The sequence below is a fragment of the Paralichthys olivaceus genome, chromosome 12 (genome assembly GCF_024713975.1).
Source record: "Paralichthys olivaceus isolate ysfri-2021 chromosome 12, ASM2471397v2, whole genome shotgun sequence".
NCBI classification, from domain to species: domain Eukaryota; kingdom Metazoa; phylum Chordata; class Actinopteri; order Pleuronectiformes; family Paralichthyidae; genus Paralichthys; species Paralichthys olivaceus.
In genome coordinates this window covers 7,081,898-7,103,603 of record NC_091104.1, presented here as the reverse complement: position 1 = coordinate 7,103,603, position 21,706 = coordinate 7,081,898, and the positions used below count along the sequence as shown (strand labels likewise).

At 43.9% G+C, this 21,706-nt stretch overlaps 4 protein-coding genes and 1 long non-coding RNA gene across 8 annotated transcripts; 3 read left to right on the top strand and 2 right to left on the bottom strand.

Annotated features, from left to right (window-relative positions):
* Window positions 1–363: 363 nt before the first annotated feature.
* LOC109636307 (rho guanine nucleotide exchange factor 33) lies at window positions 364–6,167 on the bottom strand. The gene is made up of 14 exons (XM_020097942.2): window positions 6,054–6,167; window positions 5,543–5,587; window positions 5,206–5,370; window positions 4,909–5,009; window positions 4,426–4,559; window positions 3,970–4,090; window positions 3,653–3,791; window positions 3,345–3,449; window positions 3,169–3,258; window positions 2,755–2,900; window positions 2,424–2,516; window positions 1,392–2,082; window positions 733–836; window positions 364–619 (listed from the first exon to the last, which is right to left on the bottom strand). Exons 2-14 carry the CDS (start codon window positions 5,582–5,584, stop codon window positions 514–516), a joined length of 2,037 nt encoding a protein of 678 aa, XP_019953501.2. The 5' UTR covers window positions 5,585–5,587; window positions 6,054–6,167; the 3' UTR covers window positions 364–513.
* LOC138412296 (uncharacterized) lies at window positions 5,004–7,289 on the top strand. The gene is made up of 2 exons (XR_011244748.1): window positions 5,004–5,286; window positions 6,062–7,289. It is a non-coding gene; the product is annotated as an uncharacterized lncRNA (long non-coding RNA).
* A 392-nt stretch (window positions 7,290–7,681) lies between these two features.
* On the top strand, window positions 7,682–11,975 carry cdkn3 (cyclin dependent kinase inhibitor 3). 3 transcript variants are annotated; one of them, XM_020106956.2, is made up of 8 exons: window positions 7,682–8,016; window positions 9,680–9,776; window positions 9,900–9,955; window positions 10,043–10,087; window positions 10,302–10,524; window positions 11,031–11,062; window positions 11,259–11,362; window positions 11,732–11,975. In XM_020106956.2, the coding sequence occupies exons 2-8, from the start codon at window positions 9,697–9,699 to the stop codon at window positions 11,819–11,821; spliced, it is 630 nt and encodes a 209-aa protein (XP_019962515.1). In that variant the 5' UTR covers window positions 7,682–8,016; window positions 9,680–9,696; the 3' UTR covers window positions 11,822–11,975. The 3 variants fall into 3 exon arrangements, with proteins under 3 accessions (XP_019962515.1, XP_019962517.1, XP_019962516.1); XM_020106958.2 differs by lacking the exon at window positions 7,682–8,016 and adding an exon at window positions 8,728–8,890; XM_020106957.2 differs by lacking the exon at window positions 7,682–8,016 and adding an exon at window positions 8,728–8,903.
* Window positions 11,976–12,076: 101 nt separating this feature from the next.
* On the bottom strand, window positions 12,077–18,008 carry cnih1 (cornichon family member 1). Of its 2 annotated transcripts, XM_069535469.1 has the most exons (6): window positions 17,728–17,935; window positions 16,368–16,436; window positions 16,052–16,099; window positions 13,731–13,843; window positions 13,454–13,597; window positions 12,077–13,354 (listed from the first exon to the last, which is right to left on the bottom strand). In XM_069535469.1, exons 1-6 carry the CDS (start codon window positions 17,806–17,808, stop codon window positions 13,327–13,329), a joined length of 483 nt encoding a protein of 160 aa, XP_069391570.1. In that variant the 5' UTR covers window positions 17,809–17,935; the 3' UTR covers window positions 12,077–13,326. The 2 variants fall into 2 exon arrangements, with proteins under 2 accessions (XP_069391570.1, XP_019962519.1); XM_020106960.2 differs by lacking the exon at window positions 16,052–16,099 and having other exon boundaries at window positions 17,728–18,008.
* Window positions 18,009–18,195: 187 nt separating this feature from the next.
* LOC138412252 (uncharacterized) lies at window positions 18,196–20,979 on the top strand. The gene has a single exon (XM_069535713.1). The coding sequence runs from the start codon at window positions 18,196–18,198 to the stop codon at window positions 20,977–20,979; it is 2,784 nt and encodes a 927-aa protein (XP_069391814.1).
* The last annotated feature ends 727 nt before the right edge of the window (window positions 20,980–21,706 follow it).

The window sequence follows — 21,706 nt, the reverse complement described above, 5'->3', positions numbered from 1 at the left end:
AAGTGCTAGTTTAAAGTTTTTATTCTCAGAGATGGTTTCTGTTAAGTTTGGTTTTTATGCTGCAACTTGAAACGTGGCTACCACAAAGGACATTCTGATATTCTGGCTTCATTTCTGCTGTGGAAGGAATTGGAAACCTGTCGTCCATCTTTATTCACTTTCTGTGGTTCAGACGTTTCATCATAATTTCATCTCATCACCATCTCAGCTCCAGGAGAAAATATGATGGTCAGTAATTTTAAAAAGCTGTAGCGTCTTGTTCGGGGCTAAATTCTGTTGCAGCCACTTAAATTTACCGTGAATATCGTGTGTGTAAAGTGTGATCGTGAAGAACCATGAAGCCAAACACAGATACCAGAGGTGTCAACACATTTTTAAACTTTATCAGAAAATGAAGAAAAGTCAGTTTCCTGCAGTTTTCATTCATGCATATTTGTTGGTGTCGTGGAAAAAAAGTCATCCATCACAGACGGTTTGGTGCATGTACAGGACGTGTGCTGAGGCGGGCGGGGGTCAAACGGTGCTGCAGGGTCCCTCGCTGTCCTCGCTGTCTTCCCACAATCCCCCACTGCTCATCGCCGCTGCCGTGTGGTTACAGCGCTGCTGAGCCAGGCCTGGTCTGAAGAGAGAAGCAGCGGGTAGAGTGATAAACTGCATCTGCACCTGAATCCTTCTGTGTTTGAATCCCCTTTAATTAAAGTTCAAGCTTCATCACTGTTGTGATTCACTCACCTCAGGTTTTCTCTGCTCGGGTGTAAGTTCTGAAAACTCTGTCGAGCTGCAGCTTGAATGGGGACGAATCCTTGTCTGTTTTCTTTCTCTGGAGCTGAATCCACCTGGTTCACGAGGAGATGAGCAAACAGGAAGTTTGAGTTTACATGACAGGAAACAGACGATGGCAGAGAAATGGCTGTGATTAAAGTAACACTAATAACATCGTATTTGGAAATAAACAATATTCTGCCTTAAATCAAAGGGTCTTTATGCCGGCGACACCCAGAGGCTTTGTGTTTTGGGGTTTTCCGAACGCACATACGTCCTTTTCTTGTGAACGCAATATCTCAGGAACACCTCCAGGAAAGTTCCTTATATTTGGTACAAATGTTCATGTGAACTCTCAGATAAGCTGATTAGATGAAGGTCGAAGCTCGAGGTCACTATGACCTTACAAAGCATCTTTTTGATCTCTTGAATGTGAAATCTGAAGTCTGGAGTTTTGACCAGTTGTCACTTGGACTGAAAGAAGAATTAGATTTCGGTGGTCAAAGGTCACGGTTGGCGGAGGGATACAAGCGCAGAGCAGTAATTTTAGTTTCACAGAAAAGTTCAACAAGATGAATGCATGAACAGGAAACCTCTGGCTCTGGACCAGTGTGGAATCAACACATCACCTGTTTGGACGGATCGTCCCAGATGGGTCTGAAGGCACTTTTCGGGTGTAGAGGCGGTGACCCTTTCCTGACGCTGACCAGCCTCTTCCCGTAGGAGCTGACGAGACACGGCGTCTGCCCGTCCACACACGACCCGGCGTCTCTCCTCAGAGGAGGGTGAGGAGTCACTCTGGGGATTTGCCACCTCAGACACACAGTCCTCTCTCTGGGAGCCTCCCTGGACTGCTGCTGGTTGTATGAGGGCTTTAACAGCACCGGCACCTGGCTGTCCTCATCCTCCTCCTCCTCCTCTTCCTCCTCCCCGCTGTTGCTGCCTGTCATGTCTCGGCGCAGGGTTCCATCAGGGCTGCAGGAGGTGACCGAGGAGTAGTCGAAGGCCGAGGTGTCGTCAGGGTCCGTCTCGCAGTCCTCAAGGCTGCGGTTCCCACAGGGTGCGTCCAGCTCGTTGGTGCTCTTCCCTGTGGGCTGGCTGAAGGTGCCCTGACCTGAGTCGCTGTTCTCCCCCCATCCTGCAGCGTCCGGGGGGAGGAGGGAGCAGTAGACGTGTCCACAGTCTCGGGCCGACAGGTTCAGAGGCGTCCTCTCTTTCCCACAGCTCTTCCTCCGCACTGGGCTGCAGGACCAGCACTCCACACGCATGGAGCTGGGTCCGTCCACACCGTTAGTGAGGGAGGCAGAGAGATGGTTGTCCCTGAGGGAAAGAGAATGAAGGTCAGAGTTTGTGACTTTCATGCATGCCGGATAATTGGCCCCTCTGTGTAAATCGTGGCCCCCTTATGCCCCCTGATTTCATAGATCCACCCCTGCAATCCTTTCTTCCCTCTTATTGTGTTCCACTTGAGCTACATCTACTTAATGTCTTCAACATTTACTTTCTGCGCAGTAAGTTTGAATGTTTGTCCTGATTCTTATGTTCAGCTTTGCAGATGATTGCAGATGTTGATGTTTGCATCTGAATGTCACTGAGTGTGACCTTATTTCTGTTCTCTCAGCTGCTGTGTGATCAGAGGGCCAACAGGGGGCGACACTCACCTGTGAGCAGCAGAGCTTCTCTCCTCTCTGGTTGGTTGGACTCTGGTGCAACAGTTTGCAGACGATGAACCAGCTGCAGCGTCAGAGCAGCTGCTGCTCATGCAACAGGGATTAATGCAGATGTTCAACTCTGAACTGAGGAGCTTTAAAATCACCGGCTGCTGTTTTCATATTATTTATCATTCACACTCAGATTTAGCTCGTGAACAACTTTAACTTTAAACATCATCTTCATGCCACATTCTGGATTTACAAATTTTCCAAAAGTCGAAACATCTCAATTGTGTGTTTGACAGTTTGATAAACAACACGATGAGACGGTGACGCTGACCTTTGACCTGCTCCTTCCCCGTCTTCCCACCGGACGTCCTCCTCCAGAATCAGGTGACAGCGAGACAAGATGCCCCTCAGCGCTCGCTCGGTGCCCAGGAGGAGGCTGCAGTCAGGGTGCTCTTTACCCGTCCACTGCAGCAGGTTCTGCAGACGGAGAGTCAAAGAAAATCTGCAGTTAGGGTTGTTTGAGTGGTTTCGTGTAGTTTTCAGTGTTGAATGATTCAAATGCAACCACTAACTAAGAATGACTTCTTATGTATCGGACCTTTAATGTCTAAGTGTTTCTAAAAGTTTCTCTACAAGTTTGGCCTCCACCTTTTCTACTCTGAATCTTTTTGTGTTTTCCAGATGTTGGACGTGAGCATCACATCCTGTGACATCACTTCCTGCGTCTCAGCAGCCCTGAACTCACCTGAATGTGGTTCAGGTAGCCGTGTATCCGAGAGACGGGCGCCAACAGCAGGTAGAGCAGCTTCATCTCCTCTCTCTCCATCTGACCGCTCTGTGAAATCAGACCAACTGTCCGTCAGTGCGTCTGGTCACGTGCTTCATGAGTGAGCGATGCTGACGCTGTGTGATTTTAAATACCCGTATTTTGAGGCCTTTCTCCAGATGGTTCAGTCTGTTGAACTCCAGTGAGAGAAAGGACGCCAGGGTCGTCGTGTATCCGAGGTACATGTCTGAAAAAGATGTCTGGACGACACAAGTCAGAACAAATATAAACTATAATTCAGCACAAACATTAACTTGGACTCAAAGATGAACCTGTTTCAAAGGTCAAAGGTCACAGTGACGTCATGTGAGTCAAAAAGCATGAACGCAGTCTGAATCTGCTCTGGTTGGTGGAGGCGGAGACAATGACGGGGCGGTGAATCTGGTTCAAAGAATCTACTCACATCGTTTTGTCCGATGAGCTGCACCAGGATGTCTCCAACCAGAGACTTCCAGTGTTCAGCGGATAATCGCTCCTGCAGCGTGTTTCTGAACAGAAGGTGGCGCTGTAACAGCTGCTCCACAAACGTCAGATATCTCTGACTGAACCAGAGAGAAAGAACGAGACTCATCTAACAGGAAAACAATTGTGGCGACACTGATACTAAGAAGATATTTTGATTTCCATTTCCCACTAAATCGACTTCTTTGTGCCAGCAGATGTAAAGTCATCCCTCAGTATGAATGGTTTTCTACTGGCTTGTTTCTGTGTTTCTCTTACTATGGCTCCACGGTCGTCTGATGAGCTGGTGGTGTCTTGTATTTGTCGTAAAGTTGGTTTAATGTGGAGACGTACTCCCACTCAGAGTGCAGCAGCTGCATCGCCACCTGATGTCGAGCATCTGCACAGACAGGAAGACACACAGGTGTGCACAGGTAAGGTTCATTATGTTAAATCACCTGTGATGGTGGCCAACACCTTAAAATACAGTGTTTTGATCCAGTTGATTCATTCATTCTTGTTATTTGTGTCTGTAACTGAACGTCTTGAAGAGAATCAGCCGATCAAACAGCTCCTTTCCTTTGATTATCTGTCGTTAAAGTTATGTTTTATTTTGCATTCATTGGTGCAATGTTGATTTCAACAGTTTTCTTAAGGAAACCAGTCTAATGTCAAAATATCTCAGCAGCTGTTTGAGGACATGTTCTATTACATTTTAAGTTTCTCTGATCTCACCCGTTCCTTCACTCAGTCCAGCTTTGAGTCCCTGCAGGAAACAGTGCAGCAGCAGCTTCCCTCTGGACAAACAGGCCGGTGGAGCCGAACACTCACACTGACTCCGTCCAGCGGTCGCCTCGGCTGCGTCACCGCTGCACAGCAACAGAAGTTCTCATTGTTTTATCTATTATATTATTGAATAGTATACAGGCAGTCACAGTTTTAAGGTGATGACAAACATATAATCAATATAACAAGTCTACAATAATTTATCCCTAAAAACAAATGAGGATTTAGAAGAATATCATTTGTATTTATTTTGACCATGTCTTCACTGCTACAGACACAAACAGTATCATGACTCATGTAAAACCAACAAGCTTTGTGTTGTGTTTTTTTACTGCTGTGTATTTCCAGCAGTGGTGGTGTAAACAAATAAATCCGTGTAGAAATACAAATACTATATTCCATGATCAAATTGTATATTTGTGTGTATTTGACCTGTCCCTCTGTTTTGACGTGGAGCTCTTTCCGTCCTGCTGAGGTCTCTGTCTGTGACTGTACAGCTGCAGGATCTGACACTGCATCACACTGAGTTCCTCCTGTAGAACAAACACATGGACACCAGCTCTTTCTTCACGGTCCAGAACTAAATGAACTTCATCATTTCAGTGGAGAATCATCTGAGACACGATATATGAGTCTGTGCAGTCGGAGGTTGAACATTTCTCTTATTTCTCTTCCTGTAAAGTGTTTGTGTTGTTGTTGTGTTTGCTTCATGTTTGTGTACAGTCTGACCCTCAGGGACTCGACCAGAGCCTCCAGGTGACGAGCTTTTTTCTGGCAGCTCCTCCTGTTCTCCTCCAGCTCCTCCCTCAGGTATGTGTCTCCATGTTGGATCTGACTGAGCTCCAGCAGAGCACTGGTGAAACCCGTCTTCAGCTCTGAGACCATGCATTGCAGCTGAGGGGACCGAGGGGGACAGAGGGGGACAGCAGGTGTCATGTATATATCAGGGATTATCTATGACTTATTTTCCATCTGCTGCTAATTTAGCAAATAATAAGATCTTCTAATGTTTAAAGTGAGCGGCCTCTTTAAGAAAAGCAGGCTGGGGAGGGAAGCTGCAGAATACCTTGGAGATTTCAGTGACAAGCTCGGCCTCCTGGGGCTTCATGGCCTGTGCAGAGAGAAACACACAAACAAGCTTGTTTGCAAACACTCAGAGATTAATGTTCACGCACTGTGCAGCAAATATGTCCTGTAGGATTTCTCCTGCTGTGAAGTAGAGATAGAGATAGACAGTAAAGAGCAGATCAGAAGAGAGAAAAGCTCGTTGTGTGTTGTTCAGACAGAGATTGAGTTACAGAGGAGGTTGAAGATGCTCAATAGGAACAAAGCACAGACGTCCACCTGTTTTTCTCTCAGTAATTTGAACCTTTGACCCATTTTTAACCAGAAACTCACAGAGATTATAAGAAAAAACTCAAAAACCAAACACCTGCATGGAATGTGTTGTCTTTCAAGCACCGAAATGTAAATTCTGTCCACATTTATGTTTTTTACCATTGAATCATAGAGTTGTACAAGTGTAAATAACATTTGTGATGTATTTTTGTGACTAATTTCCTGTTTGTTTGTGGTACCTGCTCAGATGTTGCCCCTGCCAGCAGCCCCTCTGCTAAGGAAGTGGCAAGCCAGCCAAAGAGCTCAGCCCTGCAGGGGAAACGGCTGCAGGAGCCAAGATCCCTCCCTATAAGTGCACTGACAGAAGGACGAGCACAGATCAGCAAAAAAAATTTAAAAAAAAACACTGGACAATGCAACAATGCTACAATAAGACTTATTTAAATTGTGAATAAACAGAAAAGTAACTGAGATTGATTGTAGCTTTGATGAGATTGTTTTTACACCACTTCTGGAGACAGACAATGTAGAAATCCCATTTTTATTGTAGGTTGCATGACTGAGACGACTGAGACGAATGAGATGTGCACGTTAGCTACTTAAAACCATCTTTTTCTTTATTTACACGACATCATGATGGAGCCAGTGTCCAAACATGCAGGAATCCTCCAGAAGTCCAAACAAAGACTGACTGCTGAGGCAAAAGAAAACTCACCTCAGTCACAGCTCCTCAGTGTTTCCTCCTCCAGACATTTTGAAGATGCAGTGGATCTTTAAATTCCTCAGTGATCTCCTGGTCCTGCTCCTCTGTGGTGAAACGTGTCCTCGGCGGAGTGCGGAGGTTGAAGCAGCAGTGTGGTGTAGAGCTGTGAGCGGCTCTGTGCAGACAGCAGATGTCCTGCATGACGCTCAGTCAGCAGCTCTGTGATTTACTGGGGAAGTCAGGTCTGGTACAAACCATGGTAACGTCCCAAAGGAAAATGTGCATCAATAGAATTATATTTTCTACTGTTATCTAATCTTATCTTATTGTTTGTTGTTCTTTTGCACATTTGCTCGTAGAGTCATTTTCTATATATTGTGGAATATTGTCAGCAGCAGCTTGATTTACTAAAAAAATAATTAATAAGATGTAAGAAAACAGATAAAGAGATTTTATATTATATAAATACATTCAAATTGTAATCATGCAGTAATGCAAAATAAATCTTGATCCATTGTAAATAAGACATATATAAATACACATATTCAGATTTATTCAAGCACCTATCTATCTATCTATATCTATATCTATATCTCTCTGTCTATCTATCTATCTATCTATCTATCTATCTATCTATCTATCTATCTATCTATCTATATCTATATCTATCTATCTATCTATCTGACATAAAGCATCAAACTATTGGTCGTTTATTTATTTGTGTTAATGAAGAAAATCTAATGAAGATTTAATAAAATCAATTTCTCAAGAATTTCTAAAGAAATATCTGCCCTTTGCTTAAAATAATAATAAATCTACTTATATATTTGTATGTATTTATAAATACATTATTCTTTTTGCCTCATTTTGTGACTATTGAGTCTTCATGTGTAGTATGAAGTACTATGTTTGTATATTTTCTTATGTTATATGTTTCTCATGATATTTGTATTTAACCAAGGTAATATATATATATTAATTCATTTTATAATTATTTGCAACTGTGATTGTGGAAGTAGTACAAAATAAAATAAATTGTATTATTTATTTATTTTCACTCCGCCCGTGTGACTCGTTACTGGAGTGAAAATCGAGCGCACACGTGCCTGCGTCACTTCCCAAGGGGGGCGCGGTTAAGGGTCAGTCCTCTAACCTGATTGGCTGTTCGCTGAGTTTTGAACTCGAAGCTGAAGGATCTGTCAAAACACGCCGAGGAGCGGAGCGGCGTCTGCGTGGTGAGGAGTCCGGAGGAGTCCGGAGGAGAACCCGCGGGGTCTGCGTGGATTCACGGAGCTCTCACGCTTCTGCGTTCGGTTCGATCGTCGAGTTTAAAATCGAGATAAAACCGCATCAGTCTCTGTCCGGTCTCGTTCACGCCGATTAGCCGCACAGCTAACGTTAGCTAGCACCAGCTCAGCACCGAAGCTGAGGTTTAACCCTGTGGTCGTTTGATTTGTGGCTTCACTGGATCTGACTAACTCCTGGGAAGTGCAGAGGCTGTAAGTTGCTTTAATTCAGTTTACACGTGAGTGTGTATTTTATTTAAAGCACCACAGGTGTCCTGGTGTTAGCTTGTGTTAGCCATTAGCCCAGCAAGCTGTGGTGGAGCAAATACTACAATACTACTACTACCACTACTACTACTACTAGTACACACACACAACTATTAGCATCAGAATATGTTACTGAATACTTAATTAAGGCACAGTGGCTCCAGGAAGTAGTCACACCCATTTTATAAACACTTGATGTTGAAACTGTAATGCAGTCCACTTTAAATAACTCGTAAACATAATAGTTGTTTATTATTTATTTATTTATTCCACACATGTTAAAAACATCAAATCCTAGTTTAAGAAATTCAAATAAGGAAGTCCATGCTTAAAAAGGAGGAAGTGGAATAAAAATAAACTTTTCTAGTTTTACCCTCTATTTATTTATTTATTTATTTATTTTGAGCTTCAACCTTTTTAATATATGATTTTGAACGAGTCTTTAAAATGTGATGCTTGTGTCACTTCTTGTTTTTTTCACTTGTGTTTTTGAATTGAACTCTTTTTTAAATATTCTGGGGGAAGTCTTCAGACTCTCTCTCTTGTGATCAGGTGAATCCTGTTTGCTGTAATGACCCTCGAGGTGTTTCTAGAACCTGATTGGCTCAGGGATCTGATTGGATATAGTTGAAGAAGGTGTGAGTGTGAGAGAACCATGATGCACCAGTGTTTGGTGATTCCAGGAGAAACAGTTATGTTGAAATGGAAGTTTAAAGACACGGGGACGTTTCCTCGGTCAGTGTCTCAAAGCGTCAGGAGGTCGGAGAATCTGCCCGGAAAGACGATCGCCTCGGTTTCACGCCATCGTCAGGCTTGAATTGTTGAGTGTCCAGGTTGAGTGAAACATGTTTCATATCTGTGATGAGGCCTGGAGGTGTCTGACAGAGCTGGAGAGGATGTGACAGGAACAACTGGATCAACGGCTCAAATCCAGACGTGCAGAGTCTGGAGACTTCACCAGATACTGCTTCTCTGTTTGATTAAGAGTCTGAATGCTTTCCTCAATGAGATCTTACAGTAAAGAGGTCTGAAGCCTTTCTGAAGACTTTCTGAAGCCTTTCTGAAGCCAGGGGTTATTCATGAAGTCAAGTGCCTGAATGTCTACGTGACTTGTTGCAACTTGTAAAGATGAACAAATTATTCTGAGAGGTCTCGGCCTGACTGTGTGAAGTGTCTTGAGAGTTTCAATAGTTTTAACAGCTTCAAGTTTCTGTGTGGTTTGTAAATTCCCACTGTGGATCCATGATGATAACAGTGACATTGATTTTAACCTGTAATTATACATCACAGTTTAACAAACATTCACTTTTCCTGTGAAACTTAACAAAACTAAAGATTGTTACATCCGTTAAATTCTATATTTGTGTTGTGTGATCAGTTTCAGTTATTTCAGTTATTGTTTTTCTTCATAACTTCACCTATATCACCTGAATCATTAATGATGGGTAATTTATTTACTATTAAAGTTTCATACTGCACAGAATCTAAATTCAAACATTATCAATATTCAATCTTTATCAAAAGTAAATTAGCTGAAAAGTTTTTTGTGCTGTGATTCAAAACTGAATATTAATATAGTTCCTTTTTTTGTTTTTTCTTTTCCCGTCAGTGTTTTGCTCTGAAGTTATGAGGACGAGTGAGTTTGACTCTTCGTCAGAGGACGATGAGATCGGAGAGGAGCAGCTGACGCCCTTTCACGTCTCCTGGTACGTTATCAGACGTTTGTGGGTTTTTTTGTGTGTGTGTGTAATTTTCTCTCAGGATTGCAGTAGTAGATTGAAGAAGTATTTGTTATGAAACTGAACACGTGTATTGTGATGGGCTCTCAGGTTACCTCTGTCCATGGTGGAGTGCTCACAGTTTCTGGGGATATGTGCACTACCAGGTAAAGCTGCAGTTCATCGTTTTACACTTCCTGTTTTTTCCTCATGGTTTTTGAATCTCAGTAAAATTTACCTCTATCTGACTTCAGGTTGCAAATACAAAGAGATTCGCAGGAGTCTGCAGAGAGACGTCGGTAAGAGGAACTTGATTCTCTCTGAAGTGTCTGAGTTTATAGAAAAGTTAATTCATTGTACATTTTTTGTGATTAGCAGCTTTTTTATTATTATATATTTATTGGTTTATTGGCTAAAGCTTCTGTACGTCTGAGGGTCTGGTTCTAGATCGGTCTCAGGAAACCTTGAGTTTGAATCTGATTCTAAATGTCTCTCTGCGTCTCTTGTTGACAGAGGAGCTCCAGAACCAGGGCGTCCAGGACGTGTTTGTTTTTTGCACCAGAGGGGAACTTAACAAGTACAGGGTTCCCTCCCTGCTGGACGTCTACCAGCAGCGAGGCTTCACCGTCCACCACACGCCCTTCCCAGACGGAGACGCTCCTGAGCTGAAGCAGTGCTGCCAGATCCTCGAGCAGCTGCAGGTCGGCCTCGAGAACAACAGGAGGACGGTGATCCAGTGAGTGACGTCATCCATCCAACTAAAACTCTGACTCTGAATAGAATGTGTGATATGGCAACGATCCTTCTATCAAACACTTCTGACGATAAAGTATTTGAGAAAAAAACACAAATACAACCAAATATGAAGAACTTGAATTCAGAAAATGAAAGTTTTCTACATTGTTTATTTTATAAAATGAAAGTTGTCTGCAAACAAACGCAGAAACCGATTCCTCTGTCTACGGCTCATATCGGCCGGTTTTTAACGGCCAATCCCATAATCGGTTCGGTTCTAGATAAGAAAACAGTTGGGAAAGTGAAGATGAGTTTATACTTTCTCTTTTCTGTGTTTTAATACTTGAAGTATTTCTTGTGTATCTTTTATTTTCATCTGGCGAATTTTAAAATCAAGCGCTCGACAACCACAAGAGGGATTTTAACGTCTCGTTAACCATTTGATCAATTTTGCTTTCAACCGTGCGTTTCATTGGACTTTGCGCTTTTTTCTCTCTTCCCCCTCAGCTGTTATGGAGGCCTGGGACGATCTGGATTAAGTAAGAATATTCTATTTGTACTTTGAAAGTTACCCTTTTAATCTTTTATCTAATCACTGCGTGCAAATTGAAGTTTTAAGCCAGTACGAATCATTATCTACTGAGGTTTGACCACTTGTAGAAAAAAAATGCTAAATGCTCTCCACTAGTGTTTCTCGCCGCTCTGATCACATGACGGTGTCGTGTTTCTGTTCAGTCGCCGCCTGTCTGCTGCTTCAGCTCTCGACAACAATGACCGCAAACAAAGCCATCGAGATCCTCAGGGAGCACAGAGGAGGAGGAGCGATACAGACTGTGAAGGTGAGCGGCCGCTCTTCTTCTTCCACTGCATGACATAAAGCTATAGATTATGTTTCCTCCTCCTTCCAGGCCGCAGTTTTTAAATAGTAAAGATCAGTTGAGTCATTCATTGAAGTGTTATTTGTCCCTAAACTGATCAGTTATTTTATAACACAATTTTCAGAATCGTTCATGTTAAATATGTTACCAATAGTGGCCAATGTATTATTAGATCTTTGAAATCTCAATCTCTTTTTTTTTAATGCGGTGTCAGAGAAACTTAATGAAAATGTTTGTGGCCAGTTTGCTGCAGCTTCTTTTCTGTCAATTCTTGAATTTGAACTTGTTTGTAACATATTTATGAATAAAATTCACTTTTTCTTTTCACAGCAATACAACTTCCTGCACGAGTTTCGAGAAAAGTACACAGCGTACCAGGAGAGCAGAGAGGTTTCCACAGAGCGCTCAGTGTCTCGATGATGCTCAACACGGGAAAAATAATGGAAAATATTGATTTGTCTTTGATTGTGGGTGTTTATAACTGCATTCTCTAATGACTGCACTTTAACAGAATACTCTAATATATTGATTTGTTGTCTCCTCATTGTAATGGAATAAAGAAATGAGGAAATCATGTGTGTGTTGGCACCGAGTTTATTATATTTACCTTTTAGTTTAATGAGATAAAATGTCTTTTACTTTAAAATCTAAAATAACCAATAATCCAGTCCATTGTAAAGAGTGGGATAAATTTATTTAGATTCAAATAAACTCAAGTTGTCATTTCCTAGATGCGACACGAATGGGATCTAATACATAGAAACATTATGTGACAAATGATCGTCATCCCTTTCCCTGATAAATTTACACATTTAAAAATGGCAATATATATTCTATTTCTGAAAACTTAAGTCTAATGGCCTCGACTCTAAAAAGATTACTTTGCAGATTTGTGATTCCTGACATGAGCAACACGGAGGAGTGTTTGATATCGTGGGGACAAAAGTAAAAATGAAAAACATTGAATAAATAAAACTTGGCGTTCCTAACACTTGAATATTTGGTGTTGAAATTAACAAGATGCACAATGACAAGAACAGCGGAGGAATTCTAAAAGGTCCGTTCAACAGTGTGGCACAGGAGCAGATTCAGACTCAAAACCCAAATGCAGAAAGAAGAGAATTAAAATGTTGAGTATTCTGGTTCTGTTGAGTCTACCTTTTAAAAGATCGACAGCTGCGGGGGTGATTCTACACAAACACAGGTCGACACACGTTGCTTTCTACTCTGGATTCACACTTAAAACATAACTTCAGCGGAGATTATATGATTTAATGTGACAGATGGGTCTGAAACATGGAGACGATTCATCAGACAGCGTGGAAACAGATGCAGTAACAACCAGATGACGATTGTCCCTGTGCAACACCTTCCTCTAAGTGATAACCTAACGCACGTCTCTCTGTACAGAACTGTACCTTCATGTTCATTTTAAGACCATATCCATCTGTGAGCAGGAGTCCGGTTTGCACTTTGCTGTTTTAGTGGCGGTCGTGACTCACGTGGCAGAAATTAGCTGTTAAAGCTCCGAATGTAATCAGCAGAAAAAAGCGAACGCAGCTCAGATTCTCAGGTAAACGCACACCTGGGAACCAAGATGAAAACAAAACTTTATTTAAATCCCAAGTATCAAAAAATCACCACACCCTTAAAAGAAAAAAAAGAAAACTTGTCCGTTGATGAGGTTTTGTCCTTATTTTCTATAAAATGTTAGACTGTAATGTTATGAGAAGAACGCCTCAACCATGATTTTCTTTTAAGACGGGCTAAATGTTTGAGGGGGGGGAGGTTGGAGAGTTCGTCCGCTTGAAATGGCGCCTTGTGTTGTTGAGCGGTGGTCTCTGGCAGGTCCAGTGTAGCAGCACTAAGTTCATAGTGTCTGGTCGTCTACTGTACATGCAGGTCCTTGTCCTTCATCGTCCGGTTTAAGAGCTCACCAGCACGTAGATCATCCTGTTGGGACACATTACTTAGTTTGGATTGTTTGGGATATGATGCACATCATTTTAATACCTTAATTTCTTATATATATAAATAACTTAAAAAACGTACCCATAGAGATAGTAGAAGAATGACAGGAGATAGAAAGCCAGTTTGCACCAGCCTTCTTTTTGACAGTACGCCAGGATGTCAGCATTCATGATGGTTGTTGGGTCGTAGAGTCCTGGGCAGCTCATCACAGGTCTGCTCATATACCTGCGTCACAGAGGTGCATTAAGTGTTTGTTGTGAAAGGCAGAAACATCAGGGTGATGGTTAAGATGCAGTTAATGGTTCTGAATTGTATTGAAGGACCAAACACCACGGAGTCCTCTCAATCAGATACCCACCTCCAAACATGATAAGCCAGCAGCGGCAGGTTGAGACAGAGGGTGAGCCACTCGGCCGCACAGAAGAACATCACACAGAAGAAGAAATGGATGAGATACTCTGGAAGCACCAGCTGCAAAGAAAATCAGACAACATGTCAGAATCATCAGGTGATGAACATTCAGTCCAGCTCATTCTCATCACACTGTTTTTGACTAATGTCGAAAGAAACTTGTCGGCTGTCGTCACAAAATACTTAAATATCAAGAGTGGAGTCGCAGGTAATAAATAAAGTGAATTGTGAGACGTTCAGAAGACGCTACAGAAGACAGCTACAGTCTCACAGGCAATGAGGCCATTTTATAAAAAAAGAAATTGAGCTATTTAAAGAGTCAGAAATCTAAAAATTGCAGCCAGCTCCACAGAGTGAAATACACATGAACTAAACTCTGCGTTAGTGTCGGGCTGAGCTTTGTTTCAGGACTACACACTATTAATGTCATAGGTTTCGTGCTGCACATAAAATACAACACAGCACTGATTTGATCAAATGTGAAGAAAAAATACGTGGCAACGTAATGAAACTGTTACAGACAATCTATTACATTTAACCTTTACCACTGATTTATAATCTTAGTAAATCCTGTGTCATGCATCATCAAGTCTGACCACAAGTGAAAGACAGAAACCCATCAACATCTTGCTCTGCATCTCACACATCAACATATTTTGCAGCGAGGGCAGAGCCTACAGGCTGCCCGCTCCCTGACAAACAGGGGGGGGGGGGACTGGGAGACACACCGTAGAAACACCATGCTGCGAGCACTAGCAGTGTTGATGCAGCAACCCCCCCCTCGGGTTGACAGAGTTTGAACTGGTGCGGGGTTCAGGGGGGGGCAGATGGAGGCACCACATGGAAGCCATGCATTTGAAAAAAGAGCAGAAGGGTGGGGAGTGTGGGGGGGGGGCAACCAACAGCCCACAGATGGAAAGGTGAAGGGCATGTGGGAGGAGGAAAGGGGGGGGCTAGGATGTATTGAAATCCTGCACTGTGCTGCCAAATACAGAACTGATCACAGCACAAACATTGTTAAATTGCCACCTGAGTGTCGGACACGCAGAACGACCAGTGTGGTCGGAAGAACAGATCGTACTGTCGAGTGCATCGTGGATTAGAGAGAGAGAGGAATCTCTGTTTTTATCTAAGTAACTCCTCCTACTAGTGAAATTATGAACCAATCAGTGGTGACAAATTTTGCTGAGCCGGAGCGTGTTCTGCAGCCATCTGCTCTGAACCACAGGTGACGGAGGTTCGAGCCAAACACTGAGCTCATGCACAGGAGCCTAGTTCTGCTAAGTGCTGAAACAAACTGCAGCCTCCTCCTGACAGAAAAGTGACATATTAAGAAATGTTTTAATTTAAAGATGGAATAGAAAGTCGCCTCGAACCACAGCTACAAATATCCTCTGTTCAAAAAGCTTCCCAACAAAAATCAAATCACCAGATTTCTGGGGGCTGATACCAACGTTAGGGAGTTACAATAAATAACTAACAAAAAAAAACTTCCACATAAAATGTAATGTGTTCATATCGAGGCATTCCAGCAAACAGAGGCTCAGATATGGCGATTAATATTATGAATCCCTCTGGCTCTACTGATTTCTCTTTATATTATTTCTATGACAACTATTATATAAAGTCTTTGTCAGGACAGTATAAGCCTGGTGTCATGTAACTGTAAATTTCTGTGTTTACTGGAAATTTACTGTTCCAGTAACAGTATATGCAAACAAAGGGTAGGTTGTAAAAGATCATGCATGTTTTGAGCATTTGCAAGTCTTTTCAGTTAACAACTAAATTAATCAATAATCAATAAAAATGAATATTTCATCCAAGAGAATATTCTTATCCGCCTTCATATTCTAAAGCTTTTCACGAGTACCATGGCCTCTATGCTTTAAAAGCTGTTTGATATCTTAAAACAGTCAATTTAACTGTTAAATAAGACGAACAGAAGTAATATTTTATTAAATGTTTACATCTTAAAACGACACTTTGAGGCTTGCAGAATTGAAAGATTGACTGATATACTTGAAATCCACAGCAGTGAAAAATATTCCCTGAAAGTAAGATAAGTGAGGACGAGCGTAAGAAGAAAATCAACTCGACAGTAGAGAACCTGGGGCACAGGTGGCACGTCGTCTAATCCCGAGCTGAACTCTGACCCTAACTCTCAGATTAGTTAACTGAAAAGACGTTTGCAAACACTTCCCCGTGCAAAATGACAAGACTGCAGACTGAGTCGAACTGAGCGGGCATTCTAAAAAGACTGGTACAAACCTTTAATGCAATTTTGACTCTTTTAATCTTTTTGACCTTTTCAACTGTCTTTTTGCCGTTAAAGTGTAAAAAACATAAAAACAAAAAGCAGATTGGGGGGGAAAACAAAACAACAAAAAGGCGTTAGAGTTTGACAGCTGACGAGATCACTGAATTCACAACAGGCAGGTTATTTAGCATAACAGTGCAGAGAAATGATTGAAAAAAGACAGATAGGTGGATAAAAAACTCCTGAAATAAATGAAGTATCTGTCAGAGCAAATCTGCATGCAGTCACAGAGGCAAGGGGGTGTCAGGTAGTGCGGGGGTCACTCACCGGATTTAAAGTGTTACACTGATCTATAGGATTCTTGTAGTCGGTCTTCAGCTCGTCAAATGCTATAATCTGCGGGAACAAGATGAGCATAATGCAGCAATGAACAGAGCAGCTTCACCTGAATGTACAGTTTAAATGCAACTTGACGTTTGGCAGCTTTGAACAGAGCGTTGTACGTGTGTTACACTAAGAGTAATGACATGTGTACGAAGTGCAGAATACTTTCAGTGTAAAGTATGTTCAATGTGCCAGATATTGTAAAGCAGAGCGGATGCCTCGTTATTGTTGATACTTGATTTTACTGTCTCGCTTGTTTTTTTTGCTCATCACTTCATCTCATGTAAGAAGATAATGACAAAGAGGTGAAGCTGTCATCGTTTGTTCTGTCTGGTAAAGAAACAAAACTATTGACAGGGAATACAAACAACAAATCCTCATATTGAGGAAGTTTTAATGAATAGTGATTCATAGTTTTGATTTGCTAATGACTTAATTATTTACTAATCGACTTGAGATTTGCAGTCAATTTAAAAAAAAAACTATTGAGACAGGACCTTAAGAAAGTGAAAATAATAAGGAATATGTTCACAATGAAACGTTTATTCATATCGTTCTATTCCAAGTATTTAAACTTCTACCTGTCAGACACACTTCAGAGTTTATTCCTCTTTTATCATCTGAGTTATTCATTTTATAACGTGTTGTTTTTATTCTAACAAGTGGGTCACGTGTTGTCTTGTGGCGGAATGAAACCAAACGAAACCAGATCGACGTGAACGATAAAACTATTCGAGCCACGAACACGAACACGTCAAAGTTTTGTTCCGCGGCAACGTGTTGACATTCTGACAGTGCAGCTAAAGCTAATGTGGCTAAAGAAACGCGAGCTGGCGGGTGACAGCAGGATGGCGCCTGTTAGCTAAGCCGGCTAACTAGCCGACTAGCTAAACACTTCACATTCAACACGCTTGTCGCGGGAAATGGAGGTTTTGTTAAAACTGCGCAGCGGCTCACGAGAAGCCAACGAGCGTTGAGAGACAACGAGAATACGACGCGTTAGTAAAAACAAAGCTTCGGTGGTTAAAATGCTGCGTTTAGCTGTTAGCCGCTAGCAGGGTGTGTTCCATTCATTCTAGAGAACGCGGCAGATCTACAGACAGACTGGATGCGCGCAGGGAGCAGAACGCGGAGTTCCCCGTGGACGCGTCCCATCCAGGCTGCGTGGAGATCTGCGCCCTGTCCGCCGGCCTCCCGTCAGCCCGCGGCCGGAGCCTCCCCCCGGCTCCTGCAGCCGGTCGTACCGGCGTCGCTGAACCGGGGGCCCGCGGTCCGCCCCGAGGCCGCCCGCGTGTGTACTTACGTGCCAGATAGCGAAGAAGATAAGCGCCGCCGTGAGCAGCAGGGCGAGCATGTAACAAAAGGCCGCGAATGTGAACGCCATCTTTTCTTCTCCCGTCCGGTTCTGAGAGTTCCTGGTGATGCAGGCAGCTCCCCCGCAGTCCTCTTCTTCACTCCCTGTTTATCTCGCCGCCGTCACTGTTGTTGCGTCACCGCCATCTGCTGGACACGGTTACATCCTCAATCCTTATATCCTAGACATCACAAAATTCTAAGCACTGTACCTTTAAGGGTTGTACATTCGAAATGATACAATGCCCAATTAAAGTCATCAAAGTCATCAAAGTCACGCCAGTGATCTCCTGCCATTGAACTGGGTCCACTGTTTCAGTTGCCTCCTGGATCTTGAACAGAGCAGAAGCAAGAAATTTAACCACCATTTGAGACGCTGATTTCCCTCAATTGTAACGACAACTTCTACAAACCGACAATGAAGCAGCAGAACGTTGTCCAGAAGAAACTCCTGAGCCCTGAAGACGAGATTAAAGCTCTGAAAGAAGAGCTCAAGAAAAAGGACGGGCTCATACAGAGGGAGACGAAGAAAAGGCGAGCTCGAACCAATGCTTACATGGACTGCCTGGGCAGCCTCACCGCGTTGGAGAAGAAGCTGAAGAGCTGTGAGGCCAAGTGCGATGCACTGAAGGCAAGTCAACTCCTGGAGCTCACTCAGGTGGAAGAGACCTGGGGAAAGAAGGTGGAGGTTCTCCAGGAGCGAAACACTGCTCAGAAGGAGAAGAAGCAGAAGAACTGTGAGGCCCAGTGTGATGCACTGAAGGCAAGTCACCTCCTGGAGCTCAATCAGGTGAAGGAGATCTTGGGAAAGAAGGTGGAGGTTCTACAGGATGAAATCGCTTCTCTGAAGGAAACTTCAAACAGCCTGACCAGCGAAAACACCAAGCTAAAGGATAAGGCCAGACAGAAGGACGCATTCATGCGGAGCTTGCGGAAGCAAAAGAACGCTGACAGCGACGCTTATCTCAGCAGCGTGTGCTCCCTCACTGCGTTGGAGAAGAAGCTGAAGAGCTGTGAGGCCCAGTGCGATGCACTGAAGGCAAGTCACCTCCTGGAGCTCACTCAGGTGGAAGAGACCTGGGGAAAGACGGTGGAGGTTGTCCAGATGGAAAACGCTGCTCTGAAGGAGACAACAAACAGCCTGACCAGCGAAAACACCAAGCTAAAGGATAAGGTCCGACAGAAGGACGCATTCATGCAGAGCTTGTCGAAGCAAAAGAATGCTGACAGAAACGCTTTCCTCAGCAGCGTGTGTGCCCTCATTGTGAAGGAGAAGGAGCGAAAGAGCTGTGAGGCTGAGTGTGAAGCACTGAAGGCAAGTCACCTCCTGGAGCTCACTCAGGTGCAAGAGACCTGGGGAAAGAAGGTGGAGGTTCTCCAGGAGCGAAACGCTGCTCTGAAGGAGAAGGAGCAGAAGAGCTGTGAGGCCCAGTATGATGCACTGAAGGCAAGTCACCTCCTGGAGCTCACTCAGGTGGAAGAGACCTGGGGAAAGACGGTGGAGGTTCTCCAGATGGAAAACGCTGCTCTGAAGGAGACAACAACCAGCCTGACCAGCGAAAACACCAAGCTAAAGGATAAGGCCAGACAGAAGGACGCATTCATGCGGAGCTTGTGGAAGCAAAATAACGCTGACAGCAACGCTTATCTCAGCAGCGTGTGCTCCCTCACCGCGTTGGAGAAGAAGCTGAAGAGCTGTGAGGCCCAGTGCGATGCACTGAAGGCAAGTCACCTCCTGGAGCTCACTCAGGTTGAAGAGACCTGGGGAAAGAAGGTGGAGGTTCTCCAGGAGCGAAACGCTGCTCTGAAGGAGAAGGAGCAGAAGAGCTGTGAGGCTGAGTGTGAAGCACTGAAGGCAAGTCACCTCCTGGAGCTCACTCAGGTGGAAGAGACCTGGGGAAAGAAGGTGGAGGTTCTCCAGGAGCGAAACGCTGCTCTGAAGGAGAAGGAGCAGAAGAGCTGTGAGGCCCAGTATGATGCACTGAAGGCAAGTCACCTCCTGGAGCTCACTCAGGTGGAAGAGACCTGGGGAAAGACGGTGGAGGTTCTCCAGATGGAAAACGCTGCTCTGAAGGAGACAACAACCAGCCTGACCAGCGAAAACACCAAGCTAAAGGATAAGGCCAGACAGAAGGACGCATTCATGCGGAGCTTGTGGAAGCAAAATAACGCTGACAGCAACGCTTATCTCAGCAGCGTGTGCTCCCTCACCGCGTTGGAGAAGAAGCTGAAGAGCTGTGAGGCCCAGTGCGATGCACTGAAGGCAAGTCACCTCCTGGAGCTCACTCAGGTGGAAGAGACCTGGGGAAAGACGGTGGAGGTTGTCCAGATGGAAAATGCTGCTCTGAAGGAGACAACAAACAGCCTGACCAGCGAAAACACCAAGCTAAAGGATAAGGTCCGACAGAAGGACGCATTCATGCGGAGCTTGTGGAAGCAAAGGAACGCTGACAGCAACGCTTTCCTCAGCAGCGTGTGTGCCCTCATTGTGAAGGAGAAGGAGCGGAAGAGCTGTGAGGCTGAGTGTGAAGCACTGAAGGCAAGTCACCTCCTGGAGCTCACTCAGGTGGAAGAGACCTGGGGAAAGAAGGTGGAGGTTCTCCAGGAGCGAAACGCTGCTCAGAAGGAGAAGGAGCTGAAGAGCTTTGAGGCCCAGTGCGACACACTGAAGGCAAGTCACCTCCTGGAGCTCACTCAGGTGGAAGAGACCTGGAGAAAGAAAGTAAAGGTTTTACGGGAGCGAAACGCTGCTCAGAAGGAGAAGGAGAAGAAGAGCTGTGAGGCCCAGTGCAATGCACTGAAGGCAAGTCACCTCCTGAAGCTCACTCAGGTGAAGGAGACCTGGGGAAAGAAGGTGGAGGTTCTCCAGGAGCGAAACGCTGCTCAGAAGGAGAAGGAGAAGAAGAGCTGTGAGGCCCAGTGCGCTGCACTGAAGGCAAATCACCTCCTAGAGCTCACTCAGGTGGAAGACAGCTGGATGAAGAAGGTGGAGGATGTCACAGCTGAAGTTGTGGCTCTGGAGGAATTGGTCACTCTGCTGAACAAAAAACAGCCTGAGCTCACACAGAAAGACAGTGAGCCACAGTTGAAGATGGAAACTGTGAAGGGGGAGGACAAGCCAGAGGTGACCGAGAGCAAACCTCATGAGGAGAAGAAGAACAAGCGAAGAAAGAAGTGGTGGAGGAAGCTATTAAAACACTGAGCACTTTTTCCTCTCTACTTACCCTTTCCCATTACCATCCCACCCCTGACCCTTTATTCCTTACCCGTAAACCTCTTTGTGAATATGTAAATAATGTGCATGATTTAAATAAATATAATCTATGTCATATAATCCACCTCTACGTGTATTTCTGGTTATAGATGCAGGATTCATGCTTCTGATCATGTACTACAGTATTGCTTTCTTTCTATACTTAAGTGTCGATTTGAAGTCGACAACAGGAGTGAACATATAGTGACCAAACAGTGTGTAGACCAGGGCTATAGCAAAATCCACCTTTATGCTCTTGCCCAAGGGGCATGTAACGACATCAGCGATACTACTGATAGCTGCAGTAAGTGATGAAACCATTCATTTATTTCTCTATTCAGATAATTAACCAGAAACAATATTGATAAATAAATACTTAAGTTACTTTAGGCTGCCACACTGAATGCCATGTCACCACATAGGTTCTCAGGCTGGCACTGGGGGATGGTGAGTAGACCCGTATCTGATAGCATAGCATAGCATGGAGGAGGTCAGACAGGTACTGGGGGCATCAAGGGGTCTTTAGGTGAGAATGATGTTGAGATCGGGGCTCAGTGGGGGCTACACCATCTGCTATAAGACCCCTTGTTCTTCATGACTGTGGTTGTTTGAGATTACTCGATGAATGGATGAAAATCTTAACATCTTTAGTGCCTTGCAAATGTACAGAGTACTG